The following is an 18,229-nucleotide window of genomic DNA, read 5'->3' on the forward strand; positions in this document are numbered from 1 at the left end:
ATATATATATATATATATATATATATATATATATATATATATATATATATATATATATACAGTTATTGCATCACTAGGTGTCTAATATAAAGAACCCGGTTACTGCACAGATAATTAAATAGCAATTGCACATTATACATTGTACAAATTATTATCGTTATAGTGTGGCAATGTAGAGGCTGGTGGCAGCAGGGATGAATGACATAGGGTAGCGCTCCTTTCTACAAACAGAGTGTAAAAGTCTTTCACTAAAGGGGCTGCTCAGCTCCTCTACACTCTGGTGCAGAGGGTGAAAGGGATTGTCCATGATGGATGCAAGCTTGGACAGCACCCTCTTCTCAGCCGATTCCTCCATTGAGCCGAGTGCGCAGTGTATGACAGAAACAACCTTTCTCACCAGTTTGCTCAGTCTTTTTCTGTTTCACTCTGCACTGCCAGGGGCCCAGCTGACAACAACGCAGAGGAGGGCTTTTGCCCCAGCAAGGATGAGCGTGATGCAAAATGGATGGATAGATGGATAATTGAAATCTTCTGATTTATTTTCAGCAATAAATCTGAATTTATTCTGTAATTATCCATATTATTATATCTATATATTCTCTATATATTGCAGTTTCAATCAACAGTTTCAGGATTAAGAGTTATTTTTTTTTAGTTTTTGATTATATTGACTTATTTAATGCAGCTATTGTGATCATTATGTCAATTTATTTAGTTCACTGTTTAAGGTAAATTATTTGCTTAGAATTTTCCTTGCTAGGTTATTGCTAAGGCAATTTCTTATTATACTGTCACCTGTGGCAAAAAACATAGAACAACAGCACTCTTTTGCTCGTTCTCGTAGCTTGTGCTCTTACTTAACAAGTTTTTGTTGTTTTTTTTACTTTTTTAAACTTGCTCGGAGTTGCCATTGGTGTCTGAGTTGAGCTGGATGCTGGTTGCTATTAAGTATCGGCGAACTCCATCTTGAATACAAGCTTTGATCGTTTGCTAGGTCGGACCCATTCAACGTGGACGTGCTTGACATTACATCTGCCGAACAGCTTCAGGAACTTCCGACCCGAAGTGCATTTAGGAAAATAGGCAACAGGCTTAAAGATGCATTGGTGCTGAACTACTGAGGTGTTCATCTGCTCATCAAACAATGTTTTATTCATAAGGAATCAAATAAAAAGGCTATTTTTAAAGATATTTTTTCTGTTAAAATGTACATAATGTTTTTTTAAGGTAAGTTTTTAAGTTTTAGAAATTGTTGCATTTTACTCTGTCATCTCTTATAAATAGACTTGATCAATATATCTGACGAATGACACAGGGAGGCTGTCTATCATGCTTCAGGGGCAACAAAACTAGTAGGAATTACCACCTTAACTAAAAAGACTTCTGTTTACAAAGTTTTAGGGGATGTATAGGTGAAAGAATCTTTGAATGAGGCGTTAGCCACTTTTCAATGTGGCCTATTAAGTTCACGTTTGTCTGCTCTTTATTAGTAATGCCGTTCCCTTTGCCATAAGAAAACCACTAATCAGTGAGGCTAACTGGAAAAAAGGCTTCAATTTGCTAGGGAGCATAAAGATTGGACTGTAGAGCAATGGAAGAAGGTGATGTGGTCTGATGAGTCCAGATCTACCCTGTTCCAGAGTGATGGGCGAATCAGGGTAAGAAGAGAGGCAGGTGAAGTGATGCACCCACCATGCCTAGTGCCTACTGTACAAGCCTGTGGGGGCGGTGTTTTGATGTGGGGTTGCTGCAGTTGGTCAGGTCTAGGTTCAACATCAGTATGTGCTCAAAGAATGAGGTCAACTGACTACCTAAATATACTGACATCAATGGACTTTTTCTTCCCTGATGGCACAGGCACATTCCAAGATGACAATACCAGGATTCATCGGGCTCAAATTGTGAAAGACTGGTTCAGGGAGCATGACACATCATTTTCACACATGGATTGGCCACCACAAAGTCCAGACCTCAACCCCATTGATAATCTTTGGGATGTGCTAGAGAGGGCTTTGCGCAGCGGTCAGACTCTACCATCATCAATGCAAGATCTTGGTAAAAATGTATGCAACACTGAATGGAAATAAATCTTTTGACATTGCAGAAGCTTGTCGAAACAATGCCACAGCAGTCCAACAAAGTATTAGAGTGAGTGACCTTTTTTTTGGTGGCGACTTTTTTTTTGGCCGGCCAGTGTACTTTGGTTCACTTTCCTCTGTGTGTTTTTTTGGTACAGCACAACATATATAAACCAACACAAAGCATCAGAGTCTAGGATTTGCACCGCTCAAATAATAAATAATAAAGGCAGCTTACAACTGGACAAAAACTGTTTGGATCTTTAGCTTGAGGTTGGGTCTACAAAGTAAAATTACAAAGACCAACATAGATAGAGTTTAGTACCCATGGCTGTCTCTCTGATGAAAACACTAAAGCCATAGAAGTTATTTACTCAGTGAAAGCAAAAGTAACATAATGGTGAAAAAAATTACCCTAACCCTGCAGCTATGGCAGCAATGTATTGTTCATAATAAACAATTATATGTGTTTGACAATCCAGGTCAAACACCAGACTTGATTATTATCTGTCTGTGTCACCTGCTGATCCAAAACTCTAAGCTGAAACAGAAAATAACTTGCAGCTGCACTAAAAGCAAAAAAGAATTTTATGAGGAACTGTATTGCATATATGAATACAATTGCATGTTGAACCTCTCATGTGTTCTTTGTCATATCAAAAAAATGTTGCCATACTTTAGTGACTTGTGGTTGTAACATTGAATGTGAAAAGGTTCGAAGGAGGTAAATACTTTCCTGAGGCACTCTAAATGTTCCTATTTCTATCAATGAAATAATAAATAAATTTGAAGGAAATAAATATATTGGACTGATTTCCCATCTTACAAAGTCTGTTAGCGAGCAAAAATGAAGTCTTAAACTGCACTTAAGCCAGTCTCTACAATAGGTTAGTGCTCTACTTCAGGCCCTTTCTTCTCTTGCTCAAGGTTTATTATGTGTGCTTAAGTAACTTTCACTTAGAGAAGCTGTATTTTCAGTCTCAAAATCTGAGCCAATAAAATGCCAGATCCAGTGCTAATGTTGCCGTCTCATTTGGGGATTTTTTTGCACCTAAAATGCAGAAAAAAATTGCCGCATTGTAAGTGCATCTGACAGCTCATTGCCCAAAATAGGAAAAAGTAGACAGCTGAAAAGATGGCAAATACCAGCAAAAGGTGTAACCAGTAACATCCAATCATTGTGTTTTGCTGTTGTTGGACTTCATTTGGCAAGTTTATTTGCAGTTTAGTTGGGCTGTCTCAAGGCAGTGGTTCAGGGGTTAATGGATATATTGCAGTAAAATATTTACTGTACAGTCTTCTTTGTAATTTATTGTAAATTCCCTAACCTTTCTGAGATTGCTGACTGATGTGTAATAAACACCTGTAAGGTTAACTATCTTATTTTTTCAAGGCTCTAGACATTTTTAAGTTCACAATATTAAAGCTCTCATTAATAAATATGGGTATAATCACATCTGAGATGTTGCACTGGGAATCCAATTAGCACAAATGCCAGAAAACTGTTAAGCAGACAGCTACTTAACAACAGATGTACATCACTTCAGCTCTGGCATAAGAATGCATCTGCACAATCCCCAGTGAGTGTCTGTAATTAGATGCCTCTCATTGGCTTTGTGTGCAAATAAACCAATAAACCTAATCAACCACAGCTCAGTTTTGCAGTTGTCTGTGTCACAAACCTGGACATAGAAGGTATAAATTCACACATTTAGAACTGACCAAATTTAAACTGTCTTTGTACAGGCATATAATTGTCTCTGTAAAATGCCTTTGCGATGGCATGTGTTGTGAAATGTGGTTATATAAATAAACTAAATTAAAATAGAATTTAATGTAATTCAAACAAATTTCCCCAGCCTCAACACTTGTTATCATAGTAAAAAGAATTTGCAACTTCTGACATTTATCAGGTTTTATAATGTAAATGGTGAGGTCTTTACCAGAGTTCTCAAATTATTGAACTTACTCTGAGTGTTTAACACCATAGATTCCATTTTAATAAACACAATGGAAATGTTTCAAAAATAATTAAGTATTCTTTCCAGTATACATTATTTACATTCTTTAAATTTTAAGATGGTTTACTCTAACTCTTTTTAAACCATTTTATTTGAACGAAAATGTAACACTATTTCTCAAAATTTAAGGAATTTCACTAAAGTTTCCATCATAACAGAAGCTTTTGGGGAGAGGAGTCAAATTTTGGAGCCTAAAGATTTTTATGCACTCTTTTCAACCTGGGTGGTATGCCCATAAAGTGCAAATTGGGTTGAAACACAAAAAAAAATGAGTAATTTACTTCAAATAAGTATTAAACTGAAACAAGCAACATCAGCTGATCAAAAGTTTAAGACTATATCTCAAAACCTCCACAACCCCCTAGGTTAAAACCACGAGTGGATATCCAATTTCTCTTAATCACTTCAAAAATCACTTGTTGAGCTAGATGCTACTGTTTCCAGGTGACCAGATTGTTGTTCCAAGTGGTGAAGATGGCTTCACTGAAAGGATCAAGCAGCAGGGCATGAAACGCAGAGGATGCCGGATTTTTGTAGCTTAGGTGACTGTGCTTAAAATATTTATCAGAAAGTTTAAAGTATCATGTGCGGAGCTGCACAGCCTGAAGCAGCTCAATTGCCATCGCTTCATTAACTACATTACATCAGTGTAATATATATCAAATTAGGCATGTAAAATATTTTGCTGCATGGCTGTTATACTGTATCAAACTGTGAATCATTGATCGTTATTAGTAAGTGACAACCATATTGGTCTATTTATACAAGATATATAATTAAAGTCACTTCTAAAAATAACAATGATCGCACTGAAATCATTTTTAAGATCTAATCACTGATTGAAAAAATTATTAAATAAATACTTTTCACATGATTAGTTATCAGTCGTTCAGATACTGTCTCCATCTGAGAGGAAAACAGTAAGTTTGTGCATAATTTAGAATTAAATACCTGTTTTAGGGCTAGTTTAGAAGAGTGTGTAACATACTAAAGGTTTTTCAGCTGTGTTTATGTTCCACCCTCAGCTTAGATGCTTCACTGGTAAGCACCTGTGAGACGATAAGTAATCCCAGCAGCAGCCCCTGTAACCCATTGAGTTTCTGCACATGCAATAAACTCGTTTTACACTTTCCCTTGTATTTTGTCTGTTAATGTGTGTGATATGTTGTATGTTATAATGCTATTTCTAGTAAGATATACTCTTTTACTACACATGGACCTGAATTATCCACCACTGTTTTAGGGAGATGTTTATTTCTTAAACTGATGGAATTTGTTTTTTTGCAAAATTCAGTGCTGAGTAGGCGGATGTGTCCAAGGGCTTCTCGTTCGCTGCAAAGTCCCTTTGTATGTTGTTGTCATGATGTTTGAGTTTGGCAGGTCTTTTAAAGAGCCTGATGTGTAGCAGCGCTTCGGTGGCAGAACAGTGTGGTGTTGATGTTTGCAGAAGTTTCAGAACGGATGAGTAAATAAAACTTTCATTAACATTCTGGTCGAACATCATAATTTGGTGAGAAATTCAAGTTCAAAGACGATGAGATTGTTGCAGCCCAAGGCGACAGAGGAAACGTTTAACAAAATGAGTTACCTATTAAGACTCAGCTTTTTGGATCAAGGGAACTCGATTTAAAGTTGGAATGAGAAGTGGAGAGAGAAGAAAGGGAGCATTTGAGCTGATTTGCTCATTTGAAAGAATTCAAGCAGATGGAACCAAACATCCATTTAACAATTACAATTAGTGTTCTATTAATTTTGACATAAGAGAATACATTTTGTACAAACATCCAGTGAAAAGGATGTTGAAAAAAAAAATGAGCTACTGGGTCTATGGCTAAGAAGTGGAACAAAGACGGTTGGCTTTTACGGGTTTAGTGTGTGATATTTGGTGTAGCTCAGGAGAAAGATTCCATAGAGCTTAGAGATAAATCTCTGACTATTACACTGTTAAAGCCTCACTCTTGTGAGCCAGTCCCACAAGCTTCAAAACATGATGCCATTACAAAGACTAAAAGCAAACGTGTCTCCCAAATGTAGCCTAAACTTCTGAGTGAGTACAGAGTAAACCCTTTGAAACAGGCAACAGCTCATAAATAGATTCTTGCTCATCGTTACCTCTTGCTCCACAGCGATCACCAATAATATTCCTATAATATAGTAATAATATTGTTATATATAATATTCAATTCGGATCTGTTTGCCTGACCTCTCTTCGGATTCCTGCTGTTTTCTACCTGTGGACTGAACCTGGATCTACCTCCTGAATTCGACTTAAATTTCTCCTCACTACCTCTTCAGATCTCAGATCTTCTGGCCTGGACTTTGGTGAACCTCTTAGATACCGGCTTTGGCTTCATTTTCCAGGAAAGTCCTGCCTTCCTTCATCTGCTTGGATCTGACCATCAGCCAGTTCAGCAGTCTTCAGGCTCCAGCTCCTGGAACGTTCGCTGTGTGCTGTTGGCAGTCATCTGACTGGATTCCACCCCTATATCCTTCCAAAAAAGTAAATAAAAACAATCCACTGGACTTTGATTCCAAGTTTGAAGTCGTTTCTCTTCCCATCCAGGAAGCTTTTTCAATTCAAAATGTCAGAAATAGCTTTGAGTTTGAGGCTTTATAGAGTGGACCAAAAAAAAACCTTTAGCTCCTTTGGAGTCAGGGTTGTTTGGCTTCTTTTTTAGCCTGCAGTACCCGATACCTGTCTATGCCTCTGAAAGGGGAGTCGTTAAAGGGAATTGTTGTCCTGGCTGAAGAGGCGAGGGGTTCTGTTCCCCTAAAAGGGGCTGGGGGTTGCGATGATAGTGGGAAGGAATCAACTCAATCGCTGCATTGTAGGTTTTTGAAAACTGAAATCTGAGTCCACCGCCTCTATTTAAGGTTGTTTTTTCTTTCTTAACATAGATGGCTTCCTTCGCACCTCTCTCAAACCACCTGTCTTCTTTGTACAAAATGTGAATATTCTGGTCCTCAAAAGACTGTCCTTTGTCCATGAGGTATAGATGTACTGCCGATTCTTGTCCTGAGGGTCGCTCCTCTGTGTTGGGCCATGCATCTGTGGAGAGGTTGTTTGGTTTTGTCCAATATAAAGATCAGAGCATTCCTCACTGCATTGAATGCACTCCTCTTCTGGGCATCGACTGAACTCTACGACCAGAGATTACGGCCTTTGAAGCCATATAGCTGCTGAATCACAGACCTGATGTTTCTTAATACGGTAAATACTTTTGAGTGTTACGCCTGTCTGTTTGCTTCAAATTCTGGGTCCTCTGTTCTGAGCCCTGACAGTTATGCCCCTCCACCCACCCTGGCTGTAACCCAACGTGACCGAGCCAAAGTGCAAGGAGTAGGCACCCTGTGTCTGCAGAAATTCATTAGTGCAAAATCATAACTCATTTCAGTTTTTTAATTCATACTTCCTGCTGGTTTAAATGATAATTATTCAATGCTCAATTAAGCCAGGCCTAATTTGTGTCTAAATCACCTGAGAACTGTTGCTATCCAGAACATGAACTGAAGAAGACTCTTGGGTGAGAGGAGGAACGTCTACTAAAAAACTTCACATCCAGTTGCCTAAACTGAATTTGTTATCCAGCTTCATCATTTCAGCTGATTTCTGATGCCCTCATTGTAATTCCCTAGTAGGATTATTGAGTTAAATAATTGGTTATTATTAACTATTTATTATATTTTAGAATAAAAGAGGTATCTGTCCGTGGTTATTTTATACCTGTTGCATCAAGGGTCAGAAATTCCTTTTGATTTAACATCTCGATAATGCAGAAACATTTCTTGTGGTTTTGTTAATGATTAATAAATACCAAATGTAACTATAAATTCAAATTGTTAACAGTTAGTAATGTATAATTCAAACTCAGATAAACAACTGCTTTAAAAATAAATTTTATATCATGTGATTATCCAAGCTGTAAATTATAAATATATTTTCATAATTGATAAACAATGACTTTTAACAAAACACTGTTAGTTATAATCTACTATTTTAATATATGTTTGATATTTGTAATCAAATAACAGTGTAGGTGATGTGGTTCGGTCAGCAGTGCCATCCTCACCTTCCAGTAAAAAGAACTAATCTCCTCTGGAGCAATGATCTTAGATAAACCGAAAAGGTATTTCCCACATGTATTGTGACTTATAATCCTTCTGAATCAAATGCCCCGCAGTCTCAAAATGTTGTATTTACCCTGTCTGACACCTCTTTGAAAAGGTGTAATGTGTAAAAATAACTCATAATTTCCCTGAGAGTTGATCCTTCCTCTGAAAAATACTCAGCAGCTGTTCAGCCTAAAGTGGGTTCAAGGTCAGAATTTATTTTCATCCCTTTTGAAGAGGATCTGATTGAGTAATTAGTAACTCCTTCCCTCAGTCATTCTGTTTAATTTATATATTTTTTAAATGGCAGCAATATTTGCTAATTATTGAAATATAACTAGGAATTAATATTAGACTTAGAATTTTGTATACAAGTAGTGTATACAAAATGAATAATATCCTCATTATCCCACAGATTATTTTATATTTTATTTAGTAACTCTTCTTAAAACTACAGTTTTGCTATCCCAGCATGGCTTATGACTGATATACTACACTGATGTGATCTACTTTAAAGTTTACTGAAATTATGCTGTTTTAACTCGAATTACTTTAATAGATTGACTTTGTTTGGTTGTTTCAGGATCTCAAGGTAATCCTAGTTTGGAACCTCTTTACATAAATAGCATATCTCAACTAATGTTACATGATTTTTGGTTGGTTGTTTTTATGTGGAACAGTAATAAATGTTAAAAATATGTAGTTATTCTTGCATCCCAGCCTCAGCTCAGTAACCTTCATTTTATAAGCACCTGTGAGAATGAGCCTATGAAGACATCTGTATGTTTTTCATTCTCACTCTGCTGCCAGCCATCAGCAGCAGCGGTTCCTGCAGCCTATGAGGGTGGCTTTTCTAACTCTAAATAATTCAGTGCACTATACTAGTGAACATCAACACTCACCCTGTTCTTGTGTCATTTATGTTCAATGTTCAAGGTGCTGTCATTTTGTGTAAAACGAAGAAGGAAAAGAGAGGAACTCATGAGAGGTCCAGCAGATTTGGCTATTCAGTTCAATTTAAACATATATGAATAGCTAGTAGAAATAAATGATCTTTAAAAGTAATAATCCAATTTTTGTTTGAAATAAAGACAGGAGAACAAACCTTCTCTTTTCCCCACTAAGATTCTTGCAGCGCACTGCAAGTCCCTGACATCTGCAGAACTTCCAGCTGGTTTTATTTTTATCATTATTTCTGACACAGACGACAGACATTGTTATCTAAATGTTTTGAATTAGATTTCTTCTCTGAAAAAGTAAACCAAGGCTCTGTTGGAATAGAAAAAAAAATCTATATTTTCCCCAACCACAGTCTGAGGGTAGACAAAACCCTCAGAACAAAACAAAAAAAAAATTACCCTGCTGAGTTTCTGTGTGAGACCTAATCCAGCGATGAGGGGATGGTGGAGAGCCCCAGAGAGAAACAGCAATATACCAAGCAGCTAACAGGCAGACTTAAAAGTGATATCTACAAGTTTAACTCCTTCCGGCCAGTAAGTGGTGCACCAGCGCTCCTCAACTCTCGTTTTGTACCTTTTGCCTGGTCCGCTAATGGTTATATTAGCCATATCAAATAAGGTTGCTAATTGTCCATTAAAAGAAGGTATCTGTCCATGTTTAAGAAATAAAATAGGTGTCTAATTCATTTCAGGTTTGATTTAAATGTTTAAAAAATCAATTAACACATAAAGGCAAAATAAATTCATATAGTAGGTAGAGTGGAAGACAATACCTGTGCAATAATAATAATAATTGAACTTTCTTGATCTCCCACTGGAAAAAATTTACCTCTGCTTTTAACCCATCCTCTTGGGGAGCAGTGGGCTGCCCTTGTGTGGTGCCCGGGGAGCGGTGTGGGGTTAAGGTTCTTGCTCAGAAACTCAGAGATCAGGCTGTAAGGATCGAACTGGGTACTTGCATCCTTAGAGTGCACTGCTCTAACCACGAGGCCCCTCATTAAATAATGTCCCTTATTTAATGTTTACTGAGTTGGCAGCCCTGAAACCAAACATGTCATTTACTAGTTAAGAAAAAAAGTGGCATTATGCTTTGCTTTCTTACATTGGCATTGTTCTAAAGCTTGAAAAATCTAAACCCTCGCTTTGTTTCTTTTTTTGTTATTTCGTTGGCTTGAGCTCCATCTCACATGACTTCAAGCTACTATTACTGTTAGTGAGGAATCCTTTCCCGTCAAAGTTTCCATGGTACCCAGAAATAAATCCTTATTTGTTTTTAACCCTTCAAGAATAGGGAATTAGCAAAATGAAAATTATTGGCCGAAAACTAAAGACAAAGAATTAGGAAGCTAAGGCCAAAAACCAAAACACTAAAAGAATCAAGAAATAATCAATTAGCCCTAGTATGAGTAATACATTTATTTTTCACCATAGGTCTGTGGAGAAGCTGTTTCTGGAACTGTTTTGATGAAAAAGTTGCAGCTATGACATTAAGCATGTTTTCCTTAATCATACTAACTAAGCTTAAATCAACGTGGTTAAAATTGGGTTGCTTTTGCGTTTATAAAACATAATCTAATTTCTGCAGCAGTATGATTTCAGATTTGGCCTTCAAGTAAGACTCAAAATGAAACAAGTCGACTTTTCTTGACTTTGCTCATAAACCAGCTCCCAACAATAGAGATTTATTTTAATTTCCTTATTTAAAGTGCAGATACCTGTTTCATAAGGTTGTGAAATAATATAAATTCATGCTGACCTAGAGCACATCATTATCTATAAATAGGAATAAATGAAATAGTATTAGAAAGCATTTGAAATAATTATTATGAAATATACAGTTACTTGCAAAGATATTGATATACTTTTGGTGTTTCAACAATTTGTCACATTACAACCACAAACATAAACATATTCTATTGAAATCTTAAGGTAAAGACTAACACAAAAGCATGATATAAAACAACTTCTACAAATAAAAACTGAAAAGTGTGGTAGGAAAAACTGGTGAACCCACTTTTCCCTGGGTGCAAACAATTGCCTTCCTAAGTTGCCTGATGATCGCTGGTGACTAAACAGAGACCACCTGTATGTAATCTAATCCTCAGCACAAATACACCTGCTCAGAGGTTGGTTACGAGAAGATATGGGAGTAAAGAGCATCACGAAAGCCAAAGAACACACCGGAATGGTTAGGAATAAAGTTGTGAAAAAATGTTAAGCAATCCTAGGCTACGAACGAACAAGAACGAACAAGAAGAGTACTGATGAGAAATGCAGATAAGAGGCCCATGGTGAATCTGGTCGAAGATTCACAGCTCAGATGGGGAAACCTACCCACAGGTCAACTACTAGTTGTGCACTGCACAAATGGGGTCTTTATGGAAGAGTAGCAAGAAAAAGGCATTGCTAAAAGAAAACCATATGAAGTCACATTTGCAGTTTGCTAGAAGCCATATTGGGGACATAAACATGTGAAAGAAGGTGCTGGGGTCTGACAAAACAAAACACCAGACTGACTGAGCTAAATACAGGCCATTATTTAGACGAACATCTGTTGTAGTCTGCAAAATGCACAAGACTGGGGCAGAGGATCATGTTCCAGGTGGACAAAGACCTTAAAAAAAAACATGGCTACAGTTTAAAACAAAAAATATTCTTGTTAGAATAACCCAGTCAAAGTTGAGAAATAAACCCCAAACAATAATCTGTCCGGGCGATCTAAAAACTGCCATTCACAAAGGCTCCTCATCTAAACTAAATGAGTCTTAGCTGTTTTGCTAAAGAATATTGTCACTAATTTCAGTCACTAGATGAGTGGGTGGTAGAGAGGTATAATTGCAGCTGTAAATGCAGTAAAAAGTGGCTCGGGAAAGTATGACTCAAAGTAGGATTCAGACATGTTTAGTTATTTAGCCTCATCCAAAATTTCATTTTAATGAGTTTCTGATTTGTTACTTGCAGCTGTTTCATGCTAGTTTTGGATCAGATATTTTAGACTGAGGGTTGTTAGTGACAGGTTGGTGCTGTTTGGAAAGCTAAGTAATGGAAGACAAACCTAATCTTGAATTGGGTTATTCTGCTGATTTGTCCATCTGGCTGATAATCAGTAATAAGGGGAAAACATGTTTGCAAGGACACAGGAAATTCTTAGAAACTAGAAGCACAAGCTATGTTAAGAAATGTCCCAGACTTAACCCAACGGGGGAAAAAGAACAGCTGCATCGTGGATAAATAGAAAACAAACCTCAAGGAAATAACTGGTTTCAAAATTCAACGGGATGTATGATCTATAGATAAAATGTAGAACTAAAGACTAGATCAGAAAATACTAAAAAAAAAAAAAACTAATACTGAAAATACACATCTTCTTTAAAGTGTAACTTCTTGGTACGTTGGGAATATATGTAGAGCAGTACCTTTTTTTTTTTTTGCTTGGATGCACATCTGCAGTCACAGGCAGAGATAGAAAATACTCAGTTGAATCTATCCCCCTGTGATTGGTCAGACTTCTCATTATTTGATGTGACACTGAGCCTCCTCCTCTACAGTCACCTGAGCAACACACATCCAAACAGTTTGCTATCCTGCTCCTCTGTTACCTACAGATTATAACAGGGCTTATTTGATATATTTTCCCTCTGCTTTCATTGAGCTAACTCATCAATTTCACCAGTGACCTGTTATGTTTTTAGCTACTGGATTTTCTAAATAGATAAAGGCCATTGGCCATGTTAAGAGTCAGGCGAGTGCTTTTTTGTTGTTTCCAAGAGTGTGTAGCCAAACCTTATTTTTTTTGTCCTAAACATAGGCCTGCCATTATATCATGAACCTTAATATGAATCTCACCTTTTCCCTCTGAGTTATGGCTTGCTTAAAATACTTCCTCAAGGAAATTGATTTAAACCAGTCTTCGACCTCATCTGTCAGTCTAGGAATAGCTGTCATCGGGCGAATCACCCCGGGTTTTGTCTAGAGTAAAAAAAAAACAACATTAGCTTGTTTCCACAGGCAGCTTTAAAATACACACCTCAAAAGGTTTGGGGGGGTTGTTTGCTTTTTCATAAAAGCTGTAGCAGCAGCTTTATTTAGGTAAAAGATTTTGTACCTTTTCAATATCTGTCAGTTTTCTCTCCTTATTGGCAGATGGGTGCAAGCTGCACAAAGATGCCTAAACAAAGAGAAAGCATTCAATGCCTGCTGGAAATATTGACAAAAGTCTGCATGGAAAACTGCATTCAAGTGTATAAATGACATCTCTTTATCGATTATCTTTTTTTTTCTTGCCGTCTACATTTACAGAATGAAAATAATGCTCTATGGATCAGATTAGATAAACAAGAAGAGCACTGAGTCGCTATGTATATAACAGTAATTTATTTAAAAAATGCAAAAGCAATTTTTTTTTTGAATACGTTGTTTAGTTAGAGCTACTGTACCTTTAACCATTCGTTCTCTTGTTTGTATAGACACTTTTAAGAAACAACCCACTCTTGTTTGTATAGACACTTTTAAGAAACAACCCACTTTTTCAAACTTGTTTTTTAGTTTAATACTGTGTTTACTGTTTTTGTATGTTGTTTAATTTATAGAAACTTCTTATAAATTTGTGCAGCACTTTGTGACCCTGGTCTGTGAAAAGTGCTATAGAAATAAAGTTTACTTACTTACTCACTTACTTAGTTTGGAATTTCTCCTTTATGCCACTCCTAGTGAAATGTAGTTAATGTTCCTATTGTATATTGAATTTAAGAAAGATTCTTTTTTGAATGTGAATTAAAATATGTTTCGTTAAATATCTGTAAATTTCCAAGAGGGATATTAATTTACTAGCTACATTTGACTTTAAAAGATAGAGATTGAAGTATAATGGAAGCTTCCTCTTAAAATATTTAATTTGAAACAAATATCGGAACATAAATCCCTTTATAATCACTGAAGTTAAATCTAAATAACAGGATTTGAAAGTAGGGGTTGCCTTTTCTACTGGTTTCTTTATGCACATGCTGCCAAAATAAATTTGCTCTCTTTGATTTTCTCACCAAATATGGAAATCTCTAAAGGAGCATATTTACCTGCTCTTTTTAATTTTATGCATCAAGCTTAGAAATTGGGGTTCTAACTGCACTTAAATTTAAAAAAAATTCTTTCAACATGCAGGCAGCATCCACCTTTCATGTTTTTATCAATATGCTTCCCAGTGGAAAAATATCCCTTAGGTGATAAAATGCTGACTTGACAGTCATAAATTCCTTAAACACTTTGGTGAAAATTCTAATGATGAAATATTGAAGCAGCAACTTTTAGCAGCTTTAACAGAAGCTCTGTTGGGATCAAGACCTTGATATGGCTGGAAAGGGAAAAAATGACAGCTACTCACGTATTTGGTTTCACGCCCCAAGGACTTTGAAAATGCGGGATTGTGCTGGAAATGACAAAGCAAAAAATGAAAGAAAAAGAAATCTAATAAAAAGAAAACAGTGCATTTCCACCTATCAATGTGGAACACTTTTATAAATTCAGTCACAACCATAAAAGCAAAAAAGGTGCTTTTATACTTAAGGTACTTAATCATCTTATTTTTTATATCATTATATGTTTATTTTTCTTTGTCTCATGTATTTCTCAAACAAATTGCCCACGGTGGGATAAAGAAAGAGTCTAATTCTGTAAGTCTAAGTTTATATTTAGAGTGTGTTAGGATATTTTCATCTCTAAAGCAAAGATGTATTTGCCTCAGTAAACTTATTTTTTGTCAGCCCTGATTTAGTCCAGTCTGGACAAGCAGCTTCTCTCAACCCACAGAAAACTGACATAAACTGGATGACTCTTTGAACTGATCGTGTTTCCTCTACAAACTTCATGAGCCTGCCTCCTTTGATAAAAAATTAAGAAATGTGTTTTTCTCACTGATGCAAATTTTATAGAATCAAAATTATCTTCAATCTCTCTTACTGCTAATGTTTAAGGACTGAGAATTTGTGTTTCTACAACTGACTGAAGGAGTTCTGGAAGTGTTTGTTTCTTAAAAACTTTTTTTTGTTGCTCAAACTCAAACTTATGGCTAATGCCTCTCCTGTCTGCATCCTGTTAGTCTACTGGCTGACAGCTGTTCAGCAGAAAGGGATTAACACGCTTCAGAAAGGACAGTAAAAGAAAACATGGGATATAACTCCTCCATTCCTTGAAGTAAGCCACTTTTGAACCCTAGACGGCATCTAATGTAGCTTGCCCGAGCTGTAGAGGAAAGCGACAAGACTGCTAATCTGATCCAGCATGAAGTTTTCACAAACACTGATGATTTAGGAGCAAACCCCTTATGTTGCTCCACTGTGTTTTATTTATTCCTATATCAGAGCGGGCCTTTACAGTAAATGACCTGTTGACAAGCTTTCTGGAGATGTGCATTTTAATTTTCAGCAGGATCAACACTCATTGTTAAAGCTGTCATCACCTGGAAATCTAACTTCTTCATCTTTAAAGGTGTGTGTTGGTGTTGGGCGTTAGTTAAAACCGGCCCGACAACCTGGAGTCTGAGAACAGCTGAGTTTTTTCTATGTCGTTCAAACCAGGAAAAGCCCTCATAGCCACGGCCTCCATCAAGCATGGCTTTGGTCCTTGATATTATTCGTACAAAGGTACCTCAAACTGTTGTGAGTTGCAAAAATAAACAAGCAAATGTTTTTAGTTTGCCTCCATGTGTGGACCATATTACAAAGAAGCTGTTAAGTTTATCGTTGATAGCAATGTTCAACTGACTCTCCTTGTAACCACTTATGTCTACATTTTGCATCCGAATGTTTCAGCATTGGGACAATGCCAGGTGAAGATGGCTTTAAAATCAGGGACTCACCTGCAAAGTCACTAAGTGTCGCTGTTTGTGTAGCTTTTTTCCATTGTGAAGGAGAGCAGGAAACTATAGTAAAGAAACTATGGCATCTTTTAATGTTACTAATGCTATCTCTCCATGTAATACTTACAGATTTTAGTCTTGTTTTGTTTTAAACCCCCTCATTTTGTTGCTCTACCATATGGTACTTTATAAACTGCTCTGCATGTTTTCGTTTATCTGAGCAAAGGACATATTGCATGAAGTGCTTCAGTATTGTTATATCTGTACATGAAGGCATACAGACACAAGTCAAATTGTTGTGTGAGAAAATAAAAAGATGGAATGAAAAGGGGGTCAGAATGAGCATTTTATTATTTTTCTCCCTTACAACGTTAAATTATACACTTCAATAACTATGCAGAAATAAGTAGAAATTTGTTGGAATAAGTTTATTTAATTACCCTTAATTTGAGCAGGAAAATAAAACGATCTGCCAATGGAATGAGTATGTCTAGCCATAATTTAAGATAATTAAGTATTATGAACTTGAAATAAGAAGCTGCAGTTGTTTTTTTTTTTCTTATTTTAAATGTAAATTATCTTATTACATTGGCAAAGTGTCTCACTTAACTGCTCAGTTCAAAAGAATATACACTTATTTTAAGAAAAATTGAATTACTTAGATTTCTGTTTTTTGCACTGTAGACAATTGCAGAGGGATTTTACTAAGTTATGACTCCTTCAAATAGAAGGAGAAAATAAACAGCAGATCCAACTTCTCAGACAACCAGAATGTTCTGTTAAAGTTGGCTGAGCTCTATTATCACCTCAGCTCCATCTGAGGCTGTTTGCCTCCATATTACCTGCTTCAATCCAGTAATTAATGCAGTAGAAGCATTGATGTAAAAACAGCCATACTTTCTGAATCCTTTCCACTGGTTTACACTGTGATATATAAACATATAATCCTTATTTTATTGGAAATAAATAAATACTTGATTTATTTTTCATAATATGAACAGCAACTTGTAAAATAAACTCCTAAAGTAATTATATTCACAAAGATATTATTTTACTGGTGACTTGTCCAGAGTGTACCACCCCTCCCACTGGATGTCTGCTGAAGGTAGGCCCCAGCCTCCTCCAACATTACAAGGACAAGGAATGTTATGAATGCATACCTGTATGCATTCATAACTTTTTATTAAGCCTTACAATTCGTAAATCAACTGGTAAAAAATGTGCTTTTGAAGGACTGCATGCTGACCTTTCCATATTCCAGTGATGAGTAGTAATGGTTATTTTTTATGTGAAAATAGACATTTAAAACAAATACCTAATTTAATAAACAGACACGATTTTGCACTGTTTTTTAGTTAATAAATTATTTCCTGGTCTAAATCCAGCAAAAAACTGTTTTAATTTCCTAATCTAATTCCCAAGACTTGAAACTCAACTGCTGGAGTTATTACAACCCATCATTTTCTGAATGAGGATTCAGTAACAAATCTTACCTCAAAATGCTTCTTGGTAGTCGATGACTTTGAGGTCTTCTGGCCACAGGATGTGTTGTAATAATACATTTAAGAAATAATTAGAGTAATTAACTTTCAACACTATGAACCATCATTTGTTGTAAAGAATGACTGAACTCACTGGTGGACCGGTGTTTGCAAGTATCTCATCAATAACTGCATAGAGTTCCTCTGACTTTTGCCGGAGTTCAGCAGGGGAGCACATCTGCAGACAGAACAGAAATATTAACACTTTTGTTGGAAGTATGATGTATGAATGCAATAAAAGATTTTTTTTCAGTCTTACCTCTTCATGGGTGTCTATATCAGATCTGTCCTGGGTGTTGCTATAATTACATTTTTCCTCTACCTCTTCATCTATAGCCTGTGAATACAAAGAAAGTTTCAATCGAAGAATTTTGTTTTCTTACGAAGTGTCAAATCCTTATAAATGGCACCTTTTCCTCCGCCATCATGTCCATATTCTTTACTTAAGATGTTAATGGAATTACGTAGTTGCATAAAAACTCACCATATCTGGTTTCCAAAACTCTGGCTGGACTTCTTCAAATTCATTTCTTAAAATGTGTTTTAAGAAATATATTTCTCCTAAAAGCCTAAAGACTTATCATTTCATAAGGAGAAAAAAATCTTTATAGACATTGACTGTCAACTCTAATTGTGTCAAATTAATAATAAAAGTAGCAGACTGTTTAAA

The 18,229-nt window shown here is 36.2% G+C and overlaps 1 protein-coding gene across 4 annotated transcripts in view; it reads right to left on the minus strand.

Annotated features, from left to right (window-relative positions):
• The window catches only part of mlip (muscular LMNA-interacting protein), a 58,492-nt gene that overhangs the window by 10,510 nt on the left and 29,753 nt on the right, over nucleotides 1–18,229 (minus strand). For 3 of the 4 annotated variants that reach the window (XM_015374477.1, XM_015374474.1, XM_015374475.1), the window contains 6 exons: nucleotides 17,819–17,896; nucleotides 17,654–17,737; nucleotides 17,512–17,550; nucleotides 14,546–14,590; nucleotides 13,274–13,336; nucleotides 13,015–13,137 (listed from right to left, as the gene is read on the minus strand). In XM_015374477.1, the coding sequence (XP_015229963.1) occupies nucleotides 13,015–13,137; nucleotides 13,274–13,336; nucleotides 14,546–14,590; nucleotides 17,512–17,550; nucleotides 17,654–17,737; nucleotides 17,819–17,896 (432 nt within the window). The remainder of the gene's footprint in view (nucleotides 1–13,014; nucleotides 13,138–13,273; nucleotides 13,337–14,545; nucleotides 14,591–17,511; nucleotides 17,551–17,653; nucleotides 17,738–17,818; nucleotides 17,897–18,229) is intronic. The other variant, XM_015374476.1, reaches the window with a different exon arrangement.

This window comes from Cyprinodon variegatus, unplaced genomic scaffold (assembly GCF_000732505.1).
Source record: "Cyprinodon variegatus isolate N-32 unplaced genomic scaffold, C_variegatus-1.0 Scaffold104, whole genome shotgun sequence".
Lineage (NCBI taxonomy): Eukaryota > Metazoa > Chordata > Actinopteri > Cyprinodontiformes > Cyprinodontidae > Cyprinodon > Cyprinodon variegatus.